Source organism: Neophocaena asiaeorientalis, unplaced genomic scaffold (genome assembly GCF_003031525.2).
Source record: "Neophocaena asiaeorientalis asiaeorientalis breed wild unplaced genomic scaffold, Neophocaena_asiaeorientalis_V1.1 scaffold105, whole genome shotgun sequence".
NCBI lineage: Eukaryota > Metazoa > Chordata > Mammalia > Artiodactyla > Phocoenidae > Neophocaena > Neophocaena asiaeorientalis.
In genome coordinates, this window is record NW_020172162.1 from 3684676 (window position 1) to 3702986 (window position 18311).

General features: G+C 35.7%; 1 protein-coding gene across 3 annotated transcripts in view; it reads left to right on the forward strand.

Moving 5' to 3' along the window:
* AFG1L (AFG1 like ATPase) overlaps positions 1 to 18311 on the forward strand; it is a 188324-nt gene that overhangs the window by 73839 nt on the left and 96174 nt on the right. For all 3 annotated transcript variants that reach the window (XM_024755879.1, XM_024755884.1, XM_024755892.1), the window contains exon 7: positions 13108 to 13166. In XM_024755879.1, coding sequence (XP_024611647.1) covers positions 13108 to 13166 — 59 coding nt within the window. The remainder of the gene's footprint in view (positions 1 to 13107; positions 13167 to 18311) is intronic.

Consider the following 18311-nt stretch of genomic DNA (forward strand, 5'->3'; position numbering starts at 1 on the left):
ATTGGTCATATTAATATTTTTAGGAAGAAAAAAAATCTATTGATGTTGCCATAAAAGCTTGAAAGAACATTTGGCAAAATCCAACATCTTGATAGAATCACTCCATAACATGTAGATAGATGGAAAGTTTCTTAATATGAAACCAAATATATGTATATCAGTTCAGAAGTCAGAAGTATGCTTATTGGGGACACTGTGGTATATCTACTGCAAGAATGAACAAGGCAAGGATGTCAATTATCACTTTTTAACATTGAACTACATTACAGACAGTATAAGAACTAGGTGGATAGGGAAGGGGATCACCACATATCTTGATTAGAGGGGTTCTCCAAGATTAGTCATACCACTCCTTTTTCAAGGTTATGTGAATAGAAAATACCCTAATATGGGAACGATAAGTAGGAAAGAGAAGTAAGTAAGCATTAGAAGATTTCTGTTTTGTGTTCTTTAAAAATCAGGAAAACATAGACTCTGTGATATAGAAGATCTAAGCTGAGAGAAGACAAACAGATTAGTTGAAAACCTTTTTACTGAGAAATCAGATGTAATTAAAAAAAGCTAAAAAAGCTACATGAAATAAAGGGGTTTAAATTAATTAAAATCAGCATTTGAAGCACTGAAGTGTAGAATTAAAACTATAGAAAATGAAATTAGTGATAAGAGAAGCAACTTAAGAAGCTCTGCCAATGTGTAGAAAGAGAATAAAGAATGAAATGATTTTTTTGAAAAGTTATTTTATTTTTGGCTGCATTGGGTTTTCGTTGCTCCTTGTGGGATTTCTCTAGTTGTGACGAGCAGGGGCTACTCTTCGTTGCGGTGCACAGGCTTCTCATTGTGTGGCTTCTCTTGTTGTGGAGCACGGGCTCTAGGCGCGCGGGCTTTAGTAGTTGTGGCACGCGGGCTCAGTAGTTGTGGCTTGCGGTCTCTAAAGTTCAGGCTCGGTACTTGTGGCGCATGGGCTTAGTTGCTCCACACCATGCGGGATCTTTCTGGACCAGGGCTCAAACCCGTGTACCCTGCATTGTCAGGTGGATTCTTAGCCACTGCACCATCAGGGAAGCCCAAGAATGAAATGATTTTTAAAAAATTAAATAAGTCCTCTGGAGGAAAGAGGTCTTAAAATGTGAACTTATTAAAAAGAAGTGGTTGAAATAAGAAAATTGATCATAACAATGAATTGAGTATAAGTGAATATTTGTAGTTACTGCTTGCTTATATATTTGTAAATTTTGTTCCCCTTGGAGAGAGGGTTTACAGATCCTGAGTGACAGTGTCATTATTTGTGGCACTGATAACTAGGGTAATATACAGTCAAGTATTTTAGAATTTAAGATACACCTTCTACTTTTCAAATTACTAGAAAAGACGAGGGATCAAAGTAAAAATATTTCTTAGAGCAAAAGCTAGAAAGCAGAAGAAACAGCAATAAATAAATAAATAAATAAAAAACATGAAACAAAATCAGGCATTCCTTGTCAATGACAGGAAATATAAACAGGTTACATTCCTCTATTAAAAACTAAAACTTCTGATGTGGCTGAGTAGGCTCCTAGTCAGTTGACCTTCTTGCAGACAACAATAATACATTCTGAACAAAATATGTAGCACAACTATCTGAAGGTCCTAGAGAGTGATAAAAAGTCAGAAAGATTATAGAGGGGAGACAAAACTTGGAAGAGGGTCCAAAATGGAGAGAATTTCCTGTTTTCTTAATTTGTTTTTCTTTTTAAAAAATAGCTATCAGCTTTAGGACAGGTAAAGTTATTGCTGCATTGGATGACTAAAATTCTGATAGAAAACTCACAGTCTTTCTGGCCAGAAGAACCAGATGGCAGAGTTTAGGGCAAACATTACTGCTGGAAAATGAAAAACGAATCCCACTGAGAACTAGATTGGTATAGCCCCAAGTTCTCAAGTTCTGTGTATAAATTCTGCCCAAATCTCTGACTGGCCTCTGAACCATACATGTGCAGAGCAAACCACAAGCTTCTTAATGATAGGGTACTGAACTGAGATTCAAGTTTATAGTTTGAGTCCAACCAAGGTAATTTCCTGCTAAAACAAAAATATCAACACTCTTCAGAAACAAAATCCATAAGGTCCAGGATACCATCTCAAAGTGATGAATGAGGAAATATTGACCTATTCTCAAGAGAAAAAAACCATCAACAGATAGCAACCCCAATATGACCCAGCTGTTGGAATTAGCAGACAAGGGCTTTAAAACAAGAACTATAACTATAACTTTGGGGGAAATGAGGTAAAGAAAATATGTTCATAATGAATGAAAGGATAAGGAATATCGGCAGAGAAATAGAAACCATAAAAAATGTACAAAATTTAAATTCTAGAACTAAAAAAGACAGTATCTTAAATAAAAAAATTAACTTAAAGAACTTCATAGCAGAATGGAGATAACAGAGCAAAGAGCCAGAGAACTTGAAATTATCCAAGGTGAAGATTAGAAAATGATAGAAGTAAAGAAACAGAGACTTCAGAATTTGTAGAGCTATAACAAGCTTTCTAACCTATTTCTAATTGGAATCCCAGAAGGCAAGGAGAGATAATGGGCAGAAAATCTTTTGAAGAAATAATGACTGAAAATTTCCCAATCTGGGGTGAAGATATAAAGTTACAGATTCAAGAAGCTCAGTTAAATGCAAGCAGAATAAATACAAGAAAACACTGCTTAGGCACATTGTAGTCAAACTGCTAAAAACCTAAGGTAAAGAAGAAATCTAGAAGGCAGCCAGAGAAAAATGACATTAAATACAGGGGAACAATGATTAGCTTTTGATGACTTCCATTAGAAACTATGGAGGTCAGAGACAGTAGAACAACATCTTTAAAATGCTGGGGAAGAAATTGTCAACCTAGAATTTTATATCAAATAGAAATTTCCTTCAAGAATAAAGGCAAAATAAAGACATTCTGATATGAAAGAAAACTAAACAAATTCATCAGCATAAGATATGCACTACAAGATATTCTAAAAGAAGTTCTCCAGGTAGAAAGGAAATATTAAAGACACTTGGATCCTCAAGAAGAAATGAAGAACATCAGAAATGGTAAATATTAGAGTAAATATCAGTAACTAGTTTTTCTTCTTAATTTCTTAAAAATAGAAATGATCATTTTATGAGAAATTATAACATTGTCTTGTGGGGTTTATAATGTATGTAGATGTGATCCATACGACACCTATGGCATAAAGGGAGGTGTTTAGATGGACTTATATGGATGGAAGGTTTCCACATTTTTTTGTGTGAAATGGTATGATACTAATTCTAAGTAGAGTGTGAAAAGTTAAGGATACAGGCATACCTTTAAGATACTGTGGAGACATCCAGACCACTGCAATACAGTGAATATTGCAATAAAGTGAGTGACACAAATTTTTTGGTTTCCTAGTGCATTTAAACATTATGTTTACACTGTAGTCTGTAAAGTGTGCAATAGCATTATGTCTAAAAAAGCAACCTACACACCTTAAGTAAAAAATACTTTATTGCTAGAAAATGCAAACCATCATCTGAGTCTTCAATGAGTTGTAATCTTTTTGCAATAGTAATGTAACCGAACCCAGGTTTGGCTGCTTGCCATTCATAAGCCACTAATTTGAGAGGCAAGCGTCAGTAGAAAAGAAAGGTGCTTTAATCAGAAAAGCTGGCAATCTGCAAAGAAGGTGGACTTGTGTCCAGAGACCAACTCCAAAGATTCTCCTCAACCATGACAGTTTTTAAAGGGAAAAATGGAGGCGAAGAATCTCAGTGAATCATCAAGGCAGGAGGTTTGGTTTTGCATCATTCTCCATTGAGTGCAGACTGGCTGTCTCTTCAGATGTTATCTTGCCTGTGTGATCTGCCTGCAGGATTGCTAAGGAGGCTGTTGGGTGTAGAGAGCTAGTAATTTTTTAACTGCTTAATTCTTACTTTTTATCTAGGAAAATAATCAGGTTAGACAAGGTACGGTGTATATTCAAGAGAGCATAAGTCGGGAGTTAGTTTCAATTGCTTAATGATCTCATTCCTATAATTAGGTTCTTTTAAGGTTAGAGGGGAACAGAAATGGACAGAGAGGAAAGGGGCAAAAGAGCTGCTTTCAATAACATCAGAGATCACTGGTTGTAGATCACCAAAATAAATACAATAATAATGGAAAAGTTTGAAATATTGCAAGAATTACCAAGATATGACAGAGACATGAAGTGAGCAAATTATGTTGGAAAAATGGTGCTGATAGACTTGCATGACACATGGTTACCACAAACCTTCAATTTGGAAAAATGCAGTATCAGCAAAGATCAATAAAGCAAAGCACAGTAAAATGAGGTATGCCTGTATATATTGTAACCCCTAGAACAACAGAAATAAAATAAAAACCAGTTGACAAAAAGGAATTTTAAAATATATTCAAATAATTGAAAAAGGGCAAGAAAAGGTGAACAGAGGAAGAAAATGTAGAGGAAACAAAAAGAAAACAAATAATAAAATCATAGACCTAGGGACTTCCCTGGTGGTCCAGTGGGTAATGCTCCCAGTGCAGGGGGCCTGGGTTCGGTCCCCTGGTCGGGGAACTAGATCCTGCATGCATGCCGCAACTAAAGATCCCGCACGCGGCAACGAAGATCCTGCATGCCACAGCTAAGTCCTGGTACAGCCTAAATAAATAAATATTTTTAAAAAATCATAGACCTAAATGTTAAATGAACTAAACATTCCAGTAAAAGGTAGAGGTTATCAGGATGGATTAAAAAATATCAAGAGATATACTTTAAATATAAATATAGATTGAAAGTAAATGCATGCAAAGAGGTATATTCTACAAACAGTAATAATACGAAGCCTGATGTGTGTGGGCTTATTAACGTCAGATTAAATTGACTGAGGCAGGCCCTGCCAGTCCCTTTGGCCCCACCAGAGGATGCTTGTGCTGGGCTCTGCCTCTCTGTCCTCAGTTCATGGCAGCAGGGGTCCTGCGCCCCTGACTCCCGGGCCTTGGTGCTGGAGTTTGTCCACTAGGGATTACAGTTGTGGGTAAATCAAGTATTGTGTGGTGATTTGTGGAAAACAGTTTTGAGCCTAAGATCAGTTCAACAACAAGGCATCTTTTGTCTAGCACCAAAATGAGTGACATAAATTCCTAACCTGATACAGCTACACAAGAATGATTTTCTGCTTTACCACCGATGTTCATTTATAATGATTTATGATGCCAAAAAGGAGAGGTATTTTCAACATTAAGGAACGAATTAAAAGATCTTTGACAGCAAGTCCCTTCTAATTTTGTAGTTGATGTGGCAGGAAATAAGTGTGATATTATTGCAAAAGGTGAGTCATGGAGAGAGATGCTAAGGATTGCACTGACTCAGCCATACAATTTTTGTAGAGATCAGTGCAAAAACCACAGTGAACTTAAAGGACTCTTAAGAAGTTTCTCAAAGAATTCCATTCACTCACACCAACCCACCGACCCCCCGACCCCCATTTGGTAGTAAGGGCTTCTGACTCCAAAGACAACCTTTAGAGTCAAAGTGAAAAAAAGCTGTTGTTGGCTGAACCTCAGCCTCTCACATTTGATAATGAAATAGTTGGTTCTAAAAGTTAACAGGGGACTTCGAATCTCTGCCACTACTTTTTGCCTGGCTGGTTTTGAGTCTTCTTTGTGCACAGGGGATTCCCCAAAATACCCAAGGTCTGTTTTCTCCAGTCATGATATTTCTGTTCATTGAATTCTGTTATAAAAAGAAACTCTGGTGTGAAAAACTACTTCATTGGTGTTTGACTTTACTGAAAATAAATACATAAGGTAGTATTTTTGCAGTGAAGGTTTTATGTAACATTTTATCAAGTTTCTCTTTCATGGTTCTTAAAAAAAAAAAGCGTCGTGGAGCCTGTAATTTCCCTGGATCCCCATTATCGCTGTTATAAAGGATTTGCACCATTTAAAATGGCACAGGATATCTAAAGTGGAGGCTGACAATTATTATCTGAGTCAAAAATGGATTCAATTTATAGGACTGTTCATGGGATTGATGGAGAGGATTTCATCTTCCTGCTACCTCTAAAGCAGTTTTCATTGAAAATGTTAGCCAAGGATACACGTGGAAAATTAACATCAACAGCAATAAATGTGTAGATCACCCTAATTTTTCCTTCAGATTTTTAAATTTGTGTGTCACTAAACACAGTATTGGTACTTGGCAATGAATAGGAATGAGCACATAATAACATGGATGAATTTCAGAAACATTAGGCTGAGTTAAAGAAGACTTGTACAAAAGAATATATACTCTGTAGTTTCATTTTTATGAAGTTTTATCTAAGGTTTTATGGTTTGCTTTGGAGATTTTAGTATATATCTTTAACTTATCACAGTCTACCTTCAAGTGATACTAGACTGCTTCAGGTATAGTCTAAGAACTTTCCACAGTATACACCCATTTCTCTCCTCCTAGTCTTTATGCTATTGTTTTCATACATTTTATTTCCACATACGTTATAAATCCCACAATATATTATTATTTTTGCTTTAAATAATTATCTTTTAAAAGAATTTAGATGATAATAATAATAATAAAAAAGGCTCATATTAACCCACAGTTACCATTTCTGGTGCTCTTTACTCATTTATGTATTCCAGGGTTCCATCCAATATTATTTTTCTGCCTAAGGACTTCCTTTAAAGATTTCTTATAGTTCTGGTGTTCTGGTGATGAATTCTTTCAGCTTTTGTATGTCACAAAAAGTCTGTATTTGAAAAGATATTTTTGCTCAGGATAGAATTCTATGTGGACAATTTTGTTTTTTCTCTTTTTGACCTTTAAAGATGTTGCTCTACCATGTTCTGGCTTGCGTTGTTGCCAGTGAGAAGTTGCTACCGTTCTTATCCTTATTCCTCTGTATGTAATATATATTTTTGCCTCTGGCTGCTTTTAAGAGTTTTTTTTTTTCCTCCTTTGATCACCAATCATAAGCAGTTTGATTATAATATGCCTTGATGTAGTTTTATTCATGTTTCTTGTGCTTGGGCTTTAATGAGCAACTTAGATCTATGGGTTTATAGTTTTCAACAAGTTTGGAAATAATTTGGCCATTATTTCTTCAAATATTTTTTCTATCCCCTCTTCTTCTCCCCTTCGGGTACTGCAATTCCACATATATTGGGTTGCATAAAGTTGTCCCAGAGCTCACTTATTTTCTGTGCATTTTTTCTTAGTTTTTTTTCTCTCTGTGCTTCATTTTTGGCTAGTTTCTATTGCTATGATTTAAAGTTCACTAATATTTTCTTCTGCAGTGTCTAATCTGCTATCATTCCCATCCAGCATATTTTTTTTGTCTCACATATTGTAAGTTTGCATCTCAAAAAGTTCTTCTTGGGTCTTTTTATATTTCCCATGTCTTTGTTTGATATGCTTGCTCTTCCAGCTGCTTGAACACATGGAATACAGCAATAACTGTTTTAATGTTCTTGTCTTCTAAATTTATCACCTATGTCATTCCTAGGTCTATTTCTGTCGATTGATTTTTCTCCTTGTTCTGGGTCATATTTTCCTGTTTCGCTGCATGCTTGGTAATTTTTTATTAGATGTTAGGCAATATGAATTTTACTGTGTTGGGTATTGGATATTTTTATATCCCTATAAATATTCTTGAGCTTTATTTTCTTTCTTACAAACAGTTTGATTCTTTTGGGTATTGCTTTTAAGTTTTGTATGGCAGGACTAGAGCACATTTAGTCTAGGACTAATTTTTCTTACTACTGAGATAAATCCCTTTTCAGTATTCTGCTCAATACCCTATAAATTTAGAGGTTTTCCAGTCTGTCTGGTGGAGACAGGCACTCTTCCCAGCCATGTGTGAGCCCCAGTGATGCTTTCCTTGAGTACTTTCAGAAGATTCTTCTCCTGGCTTCAGGTCATTTCCTCACACACATATGCTGATCAGTACTCCGCTGGGGATTTAACTGGGACCCTCAGCAGATCTTTAGAGCTTTTTCACTGGGCAGCTGTCTTTTCTCTGGTACGCTGCTCTGTGAACTCTAGCTGCTTTTTCCTCCCTGGACTCTCACCTATCTCCTCAGCTGGGGAGACTTCCAGGCTCTCTTTGGGTTCCCCCTCCTTGTGCAGAGTGCTATAAACTTCCCCAGACACTTAAGTGCATTTGTTTTCTGTTCTTAGGAATAACTGTCCCTTTTTTCTGGCGTCCAGTGTTCATATAAAGCTATGATGACCAGGTCTGGGATTATGGAAGGCCACTCTAAAAGTCTGTCCACGATAGTGGATTCAAGGAAGGCTTGTTAGAAAATGTGGGATTTGAGCAATAGTTTGTATAGTATTAGAAAAGAAGGTAGAGGTAAAGTCATGAGCTTGTGCTGACTCTTTTGCCTAGGATACGCTTCCTTCTTCTCTGCTTGGTGGCACCCCGCTTATTTTTCCAAGGTGCTCTAGTCCCATTGTTACCTGCAAAGCTGCCTTTGAACCCAGGTAAAATGAGTAGTTCTTGTTCTGTATATTATGTTTATACCTTATATCACTTTTTACCTTGTATCATGGCTATGATCTGGTTGTGTCTGTCAGCTGTGACAAGTCTAGCTGGTCACAACATGGTTCTGAAAAAGCCTATGAGTTTTAGCTTCATTAAAGACCTTCCTCGGGCTTCCCTGGTGGTGCAGTGGTTGAGAGTCCACCTGCCGATGCAGGGGACACGGGTTCGTGCCCCGGTCTGGGAAGATCCCACATGCCGCAGAGCGGCTAGGCGCGTGAGCCGTGGCTGCTGAGCCTGCGGTCCAGAGCCTGTGCTCCGCAACGGGAGAGGCCACAACAGTGAGAGGCCCACGTACCGCAAAAAAAAAAAAAGATCTTCCTCAAAAATTCTACATATACCAATTACTGGCTGGGAATTCAGCAAATTATTTTTAAAACTTTGAGTATCAGTTTCTTTATCTGTAAAATAGAGGTAGAAATATTTACTATGCAGCGTTATTGTAATTTGTGTACAGTGTCTAGCAAATTGCCTGGCTCCTAGTAGGTGTTCTCTAAATGCTAGTTCCTCCTTTTATTTATCTTTTGTCTTCAGCACTCATTTCAGTGCAGACAAATAATAGGAATTCATGAATGTATGTTGAATTGAATATAAAATTGTAATATACCATCAAATGGGAACATTTAATTAGCTGTATTATCTATACATCTAGTAAAATACTGTTTGAACTCCAGTTAGATTTTTAAAAAGAAGCTAAGTAGCTCTTCCTGCTTACGTGGCCTAAAGGCGCCATTTTCTTTTAATCTGTACTAAAATAAGAGTCTCCTGGAAAGGTAAATCAGATTGGTTCCATAGAGCCATATAATTATTTTGTGTTAATTTATAGGAAAACTCCTTTTAATTTCCTATCTTAAAAGTTTCTTACTCTAAATCCATACGTACTTATATAACTAAGTGGACATCCTGGTCGTTTTGACACTGGGTTTTTAAGGAAAAGATCTGCATATCCATGTGCATCTCCAAAGTATTTATGTAGATCCTTGTAATTACTTTATAAATCCTCTTTGCATGCACTTCATCTGTAAGTCTTATTACACTTATTCATTGTGGAGAATGTAGAGGTCCTTATACCATTCTCAAAAAATGAACGTCCTGGGACTTCCCTGGTGGCGCAGTGGTTAAGAATCTGCCTGCCAATGCAGGGGACGTGGGTCCGATCCCTGGTCCGGGAAGATTCCACATGCCACGGAGCAACTAAGCCCGTGCACCACAACTACTGAGCCTGCGCTCTAGAGCCTGCGAGCCACAACTACTGAAGCCTGTGCTCCACAACTACTGAAGCCTGCGCGCCTAGAGCCTGTGCTCTGCACGCAACAAGAGAAGCCACTGCAATGAGAAGCCTGTGCACTGCAACAGAGAGTAGCCCCCGCTCGCCGCAACTAGAGAAAGCCCGCCACGGCAACGAAGACCCAACACAGCCAAAAATAAATGAATAAAAAATAAAATAAATTTATAAAAAAAAGAATGTCCCATAATTCCAGTACTGTCTTATATGGCCAAGTGCTAATTTAGCTCTGTTTAGAGATCAGTAAAAAATGATAGGCAAGAACTTCTGTTGAATTTTAAAATAATATTTAGTAAATAATGACAAATGTTGATATAAATGTAGTATAAAATCTTCATGTCTAAGAAAAATAATATTAAACAACTAATATTAAAAATTTTGGTAGCTAAATAACATTTCAGGAGATGGATCTATTGTATTGAAATTTGCATAATATTTGAATTGCAAAAAACTCTTCAATTTAATGAGTACAGTCCTTTTTCACTTAAGTGTCCTGTAAAAACCTAAAGGTTTTCCAACCAAATGAATTCTGTTTAGAATTTTGTTCAGAAAATACTTCCCAGAGCATAAAGTTTGAATTATATATCCTTGTAAAGACTGATTTTTATTTTTAAGTTAACCCTTTAAAAATTAAATCTCAAAGACTTAAAGGCATTGTTATTCTACTTTAATTTTGCTGAGTGGAAATCTTTTAATCAAGAATATTACAAGTGGGCCTTTACATTTCTCATTGTCATTAACCTACTGAACGGTTCATGCCTGTTAAATTACATGTCAGGGCCTGCCTTATGTGTCCATAAAAAAGATATTCTGTGAGTAAGACCAAAATGTTACCTTAACATAAACTTTCATTACTGTAATATTTTAGTTTTAATTCTGTAACATTTCGTTTTTTGACATTCACTAGTGTTGTGTATGTTTCTCTAATAAATTTTCAAAGAGCTTATTGAGGCATAATTGACATACAATAAATAGCACATATTTAAAGGATACAATTTTTAAAATACTGACATACGTATACATCTGTGAAATCACCACCCCAACAATATAATTAACATTTCCATCACACCCCAAATTTCCTCCTCCCCTTTTTCATCTCTCCCTGCCATCCCTGTCCCAATCCCTCCCTTTCCCAGGCAACTGATTTCTTTAGATTATTATAGATTAGTTGGCTTTTCCTACAGTTTTATATATATGGAATCACACAGTATGGTACTCTTTTTTTTTGAGGAGTAGGAGGGTTTTGCCTCTTTTACCCCATATAATTATTTTGGGATTCATCTATTTTTTTGTGTGTATGAATAGTTTATCTTTTTTATTGCTGAGTAGTATTTCATTTTACAGCTATGCCACAGTTTATCCATTCATCTAATGATGGACATTTGGATTGCTTCTAGTTTTTGGCTGTTACAGATAAAGATACAATTTTAGCTATTATGATAAAGCTGCTATAAACATCAAGTGTATTTAAAAAATTATTTTATTTTTGATTTTTACCACTTACTGGCAATCATGGCTGTCAACTCTTATCGTATAGCAATGTTTTTATGCACCTTCCCCAGCAACTTTGTAATTAGGGAAGACTATGAAAATACCTAACTTTAAACCCATTTCCTGCATTTTACCCATTTTACTCATTCGAGGTATTGATTATAGGAAAAAAAGATCTCATTTTGAAGAGATCCTGGTTAGCATTATCTTACCTTTTATAATATCTGGCTAGCATTATCCCACCTTTTATAATATCACTAAATAAAAATTTTAAGTGTAACTGAATTTAAAGCCTGTAGTCCTTAATTAACCAAAGAGCTTATGCAAATACTTTCTTCACTATAATGTTATGATGAATATTTTTCTAAAGAGAATAAATGTTTCCTAATGACCATATTTTATTTCCATAAGTAAATGTGGCAGTTGAAATCTTAGTTATCAAATTTTCTTTAAACAAGGAAATATAGAAAGGATCCCTTAATGCAATACTTAGAAAGAAAAATTGAGACACAAACTAACTTGTGATTTTTATAGTTTGGAAAACTTTTTACTGTTCTCATTTTTATACTTTTTTATTTTTTAAATCTCATTACTTTATAGAGTTGACTTTTTAAAGGAATATTTTATTTATTTAGGCTGTGCTGCACGGCTTGTGAGATCTTAGTTCCCCGACCAGGGATTGAACCTGGGCCTTTGGCAGTGAGAGCGTAGAGTCCTAAACCGCTGAACTGCCAGGGAATTCCTTAAAAGGAATGTTTTATATGCAATAAAAATTCAACCTCCTGAAAAGAATATTCCAAGTCTCCATTATTAACAAAAAGTATGCAAAGCTTAAAATTTGTTTCCCCTTTCCATTTATTTATTCTTAACAATATGTGTGTTTATGTGTGTGTATATGCGTATGAATATACATACACCATGGCACATATACATATATAAAAAAACACTATTATAAGGCAACAAAAACTACCTGTTTATGATATATAATTACATTAACTTCACAGTCTATTAAGAATGAAATTTTAATTTTTAGGTAGTTTCTTGGAAAGTGGCTTTAATATTATTTACTTTAATGGAAACATATCAACTTGATATAAATGCATGCACAGTTCTGTCTGTTGATGTGTTTTCTTAAACAGCAAACTGTGTTACACAGTATTCTGTACTGAGAACTTTTATTATAGATGAGAAAAGGAAACTATAATTTGTTTCCCAGTAGAATCTGTATGTTCAAATATTAAATACTTTTAAATCTTCTTTTTATGTTGAATTTTTGATTTAGGATCATTCGTGATATCTTCCAAATTCTTTTCTTGCTTTTTATTATAGTTTTTTTTTTTTTTTTTTGTGGTACGTGGGCCTCTCACTGTTGTGGCCTCTCCCGTTGCGGAGCACAGGCTCTGGACGCACAGGCTCAGCGGCCATGGCTCACGGGCCCAGCCGCTCCGTGGCATGTGGGATCTTCCCAGACCGGGGCACGAACCCGTGTCCCCTGTATTGGCAGGCGGACTCTCAACCACTGTGCCACCAGCGAAGCCCTTTATTATACTTTAAAGCTAATTTGACTGAATTTTGATATTCTTTCTGTGATTGTTAATTTTTTCTGTTATTAAGAGTGTAATAAATTTTGTATGGTACCAGAATAGAGATCAATTTTGGTTATTTTTCTTCTCTTTTGCTTCTTTATCTTTTTCATCAGTAGAAAGCTTTTTTTGCCAGGCTAAAATATAAGCTAACATTATGATTTAGGTGAAGTGAAAAGCTAATACTAATTTTTTCTTTCAGATCTCTATAAAAATGGACTCCAAAGAGCTAACTTTGTACCATTCATAGCTGTCCTGAAGGTAAGGAAAATTAGTTACTTATGTTCACTGACTAATATCATATTGATTGATAATCAAGGGCCTTTATAGGATTGCTCTGGTCTTGCATTCAAGCAGAATTTATTTTGTTATTTGATGGTAATAGTTAAAGACTCTGAAGGAGAAAAGAATCTTTTTTATATAGTATTCATCAATATGTACACAGGAAAAATTACAAAATACAGTCTAAATTATTGTCCAGCTGCAGCATTTGATAGTTTGCATTTTATAAATTTTAATTTGAGGTTTGCTTGTAAATTATAGTGGAACGTTTCAACTTATACATTGATTTCTGAAAAAATGTTTAATGTTCCTTGTTTCCTTCAGGTTAATGGCCATTAACATGTTTTCCCAGCTATTAAAGTTGCTATTTTGGAGTAGCATTATTACAAAAATATTGTAATCTATTTAAATGTGATTGCTATCAAGTTATCATGAAATTATGTCAAGTTGAGGTACATAAATAGTTTAAATATTTGTGTGTATCATCACTGCATAGAGTTTAAAATAGGCTTCATTACAATATGATGAAGAATAAAGTAGCCGCCTTTTTCACGGTTAATTTTAGTAATTTTTTACACGATTATTCAATAATTCTACATTCTACCAATATTTATTGGAACCTACTATGTGCAAAGTGCTACATTAGGCATAATGGATAATATAATCATTAAGTAGGTTGTGTTTCTTGCTTGCAAGTCATTTATAATCTGGTTGGGCATATACTATGTACATAGATACCTATAACACAAAGCAAAATGTTTTTGGTAAAATAATTACCAAAAAGAAGCATATATGCCAAAATATAATTCCTGTAATTCTCAGGCACATTTTTCCCTGTCCATAACAGCATATCTAAAGAAAGGATAGAATTGTATTTTTTTTTTAAAAAAGACCTAAAACCTCAAAAATTCTTACCAAGAAGGAGGAGTAAAAACATTTTATATTCACATATTCTGAAGATGTAGTCAGACAATCTTTTTGAAATATACTTTAGTTGGAGCTATTGTTAGTGCCAAACTTTATTCCCTGTGCTATCCAAACATCTGTTTCCTTGACCAATTTTAGGTTCCCAGAAGATTTTAGTTTCTCTGAGATGGTTTCAGATGTAGGAAAAAGTACTTTTTGAAGATTTATGCTGTTAGTAATTTTTTCCCCTTTGTATTCATGTTTTACATTTGAGGAGAAGGTAGATTTGCAATGTTTTCTCCACGCCAGGAATCCAAAGTAATGTGGTGTATGTAGATACCAAAATATAAACAGGGAAGCTAAGAAAAATAGATGCTAAAAATAGTCTTCATGTATCATAAAATACACAAAATATAAAGAGATGGCTCACAAATGAAACAAGCTAAAAGATTCTCAGGGAACTTTGTAGCTCTACTTTTTTAACCCCAAACCTTATTTTTTGGTCAGTTATTTGTCATACTTTAACATATAATAGCATTACTAATAGATAACTAAATTGACCAGATTGAATTTAATTTCCTTTCCCTTTCCCACCCTTAATTTTTTTTTAAAGAGGAAGAAAAACCAAAGAGATGAATAATCTGATTTGAGATCCAACAAGATCTGAGATAATACACAATTGTTTTTTTTTTTTTTTTTTTGCGGTACATGGGCCTCTCACTGTTGTGGCCTCTCCCGTTGCAGAGCACAGGCTCTGGACGCGCAGGCTCAGCGGCCATGGCTCATGGGCCCAGCCGCTCCGCGGCATGTGGGATCTTCCCGGACCGGGGGCACGAACCTGTGTCCCTTGCATCGGCAGGCGGACTCTCAACCACTGCACCACCAGGGAAGCCTGGTAATACACAATTTGAAATTAAATATGAACTGAAATTTCCAGGAAACTAAATACCAGATTGGATGAGAAAATATCTAAAATGTCTCATTTATTTAAAAGACTTTTCACATGTAGCAAAACATCAGTCTGATGAAATGTACACTAGAGCTGGTTTCCCTGGAGCTTTTTTGGTGGGCGTATGAAGTTTCCCTTGTAAAGCAAAGTTGTTTCATATTCATTTTACCTATTCACACATGCTAGCGTTACTCTTTCATTTTGACCCAGCTGAGAGACATGTATAGTAGAAGTGGAAATACTAAATATCAAAACTTTGTTTAAAGATAGACTTAAAGAGGATCTTAATTTAATAAAAAGAGATTATAAACAAGATAGAAATTTATTTTGGGAAAAAGTACAGTGTAAAATCCTTTTTCTCCCTTACGTTTTTCTCTGTAAACTGAGTGATGACAAGTTTGTAATTCACCACAAGAATTTGTGATTTGTTGCTTGGAGTATTGCAAAATGACCAAAAACTTATGTAAGCTATTAGTGAACAGTATTTTCATAAGATAGTAAGAATGATGAGGAGGACTAATATGTTATTAAAAGCCATAGGTCTGGGACTTCCCTGGTGGTGCAGTGGTTAAGAGTCTGCCTTCCAATGCAGGGGACACAGGTTCAATCCCTGGTCGGGGAACTAAGATCCCACATGCTGCGGGGCAACTGAGCCCGCACGCTTTAGAGCCCAGGGGCCACAACTAGAGAGAAGCCTGCGTGCCACAATGAAGATCCCACATGCTGCAACTAAGACCCGATGCAGCCAAATAAATAAATAAATATTAAAAATAATACAAGCCATAGGTCCATCAACAGATGAATAAACAAAATATAATATATTCATATAATGAAATATTGTTCTGCCATAAAAAGGAGTGAAATTCTGTTGTGATACATTATGGATAAACCTTGAAAACATGTTAGGTGAGGTAAGCCAGATACAAAAGGACAAATATTATATGATTCCACTTACATGAGGTACCTAGGAAAGGCAAATTGATAGAGACAGAAAGTAAAATAGAGGTTACCAGGGGCTGGGAGGAAAGGGGAATAGGGAGTTATTGTTTCGTGGGTGCAGAGTCTCTGTTTAGGATGATGAAAAGTTCTGGAAATGGATAATGGTGATGGTTGCATAACATTGTGAATGTACTTAATGCCATTGAATTATACACTTAAAAATGGTTAAAATGATAAATTTTATGTTATGTGTATTTTACCACAATTTATAAAACAAGAAAAGAAGCCATAGGACTAGAACGGCTATAGGAAACAATCAGGTATATCCTCTAGAAACCGCCTGTAAAAAGCAAAGGAAAACAAAACAAAACAGAAAACTCTTACATGTATTTTTTACTGCCTTTTAAGTAGGGAGTTTCCTGTTTTTTTCTTGTACTTTCTTTGAGTTTATTTTGCTGTTCTTTTTTAAAATTTACTGAGATTAATTTTTATCTCACTTTAACCTTCTTTCTTAAATGCATTTAAGGCTATTTATTTCCCTCTGAATAGCTGCATCCATGAAGTTTTGATATTTAGTATTTCCACTCTCAAGTTCAAGGTGTTTTCTAATTTCCATTGTGATTTCTTCTTTAACCCATGAATTATCTAGAAGTCTATTTCTTAATTTCCAAACATATGAGAATTTTCTAGTTATCCTTTTGTTACTGTTTTCTTAATAAATGCTTAATTGCATTGTGGTCAGAGAATGTGCCCTTTGTGACTTCAGTTCTTTCAAATTTGTTGAAACTTGCTTTATGACCCAATATGTGGATAACTTTTGTAAATATTCTCAACATTCTTGAAAATAAGTACTCTCCAGTTATTGTGTGATACATATAATACCCATTAAGTTATCAATAGGTTTGTTAATTATGCTGTTCAAATCTTTATTCTTATATATTTTTCACATCAGTTATTGAGAGGCTTATGGAAAACATCTCCCACTATGACTGTGAATTTATCCATTTCTCTTATAATTCTGTCATTGACCTTACATATTTGGAGACTGTTGTAAGTTGCGTACAGATTTAAAATGATTCAATATTGCCTCTGAATGGAACTTATAAAAGTTATTTTTTTATCATGAAGGAGTAATTCTCCTTGTTTCAAGCATAGTCATTATTTCCTGCTGAAGCATTTTTATCACATCTGCTTCCAAATCTTTTTTTTTTTATAAATTTATTTATTTATTTAGGCTGCGTTGGGTCTTTGTTGCTGTGCATGGGCTTCCTCTAGTTGCGGTGAGCAGGGGCTGCTCTTTTGTTGCAGTGCCTGGGCTTCTCATTGCAGTGGCTTCTCTTGTTGCGGAGCATGGGCTCTAGGCACACGGGCTTCAGTAGCTGTGCCACGTGGGCTCAGTAGTTGTGGCTCGCAGGCCCTACCACGTGGGCTCAGTAGTTGTGGCGCATGGGCTTAGTTGCTCTGTGGCACGTGGGATCTTCCCAGACCAGGGCTTGAACCCGTGTCCCCTGCATTGGCAGGGAGATTCTTAACCACTGCGCCACCAGGGAAACCCTGCTTTCAGATGTTTATCAGATAAATCTAACATCTCTGTCATCTTGATGTTGGCATTTGATTGTCTTTTTATATTCTGTTTGAGGTCTTTGTGGTTTTTGGTATGAGTGGTTTTCAACTGAAACTTGGACGATTTAATAATTTGTCATGAGACTTTGAATCTTATATTTGTTAATTGATATTTTATTGTGGTAAAATATGCATAACATAAGATTTACCACTTTAACCATTTTAAATGTACAGTTCAGTGGCATTAAGTACATTCACATTGTTGAGCAACCATCACCACCATGCATCTCCGGAACTTTTATATCTTCCCAAACTGAAACCCTGTACTCTTTAAATAATCACTCCCTATTCTTCCCCTCCCCCAGATCCTGGTAACCACCTTTCTACTTTCTGTCCCTGTGAATTTGTCATTTCTAGGTACCTTATATAAGTAGAATCATATAATATTTGTACTTCTTTGTCTGGCCTATTTCATTTAGCATAATGACTTCAAGATTCATTCATCCATGCTGTAGCAAGAGTTAAAATTCCATTCCCTTTTAAGGCTAATATTCCATTATATGTTTATACCAATTTTGTTTATCCGTTCATCTGTTGGCCATGTGCTCTAGAGCACGTGGACTTCAGTAGTTGTGGTGCGTGGGCTGAGTAGTTGCGGTGCGTGGGCTCTAGGGTGTGCGGGCTCTAGGGTGCGCGAGCTTCAGTAGTTGTGGCGTGCAGGTTCAGTAGTTGCAGCTCACGGGCTCTAGAGCACAGGCTCACTAGTT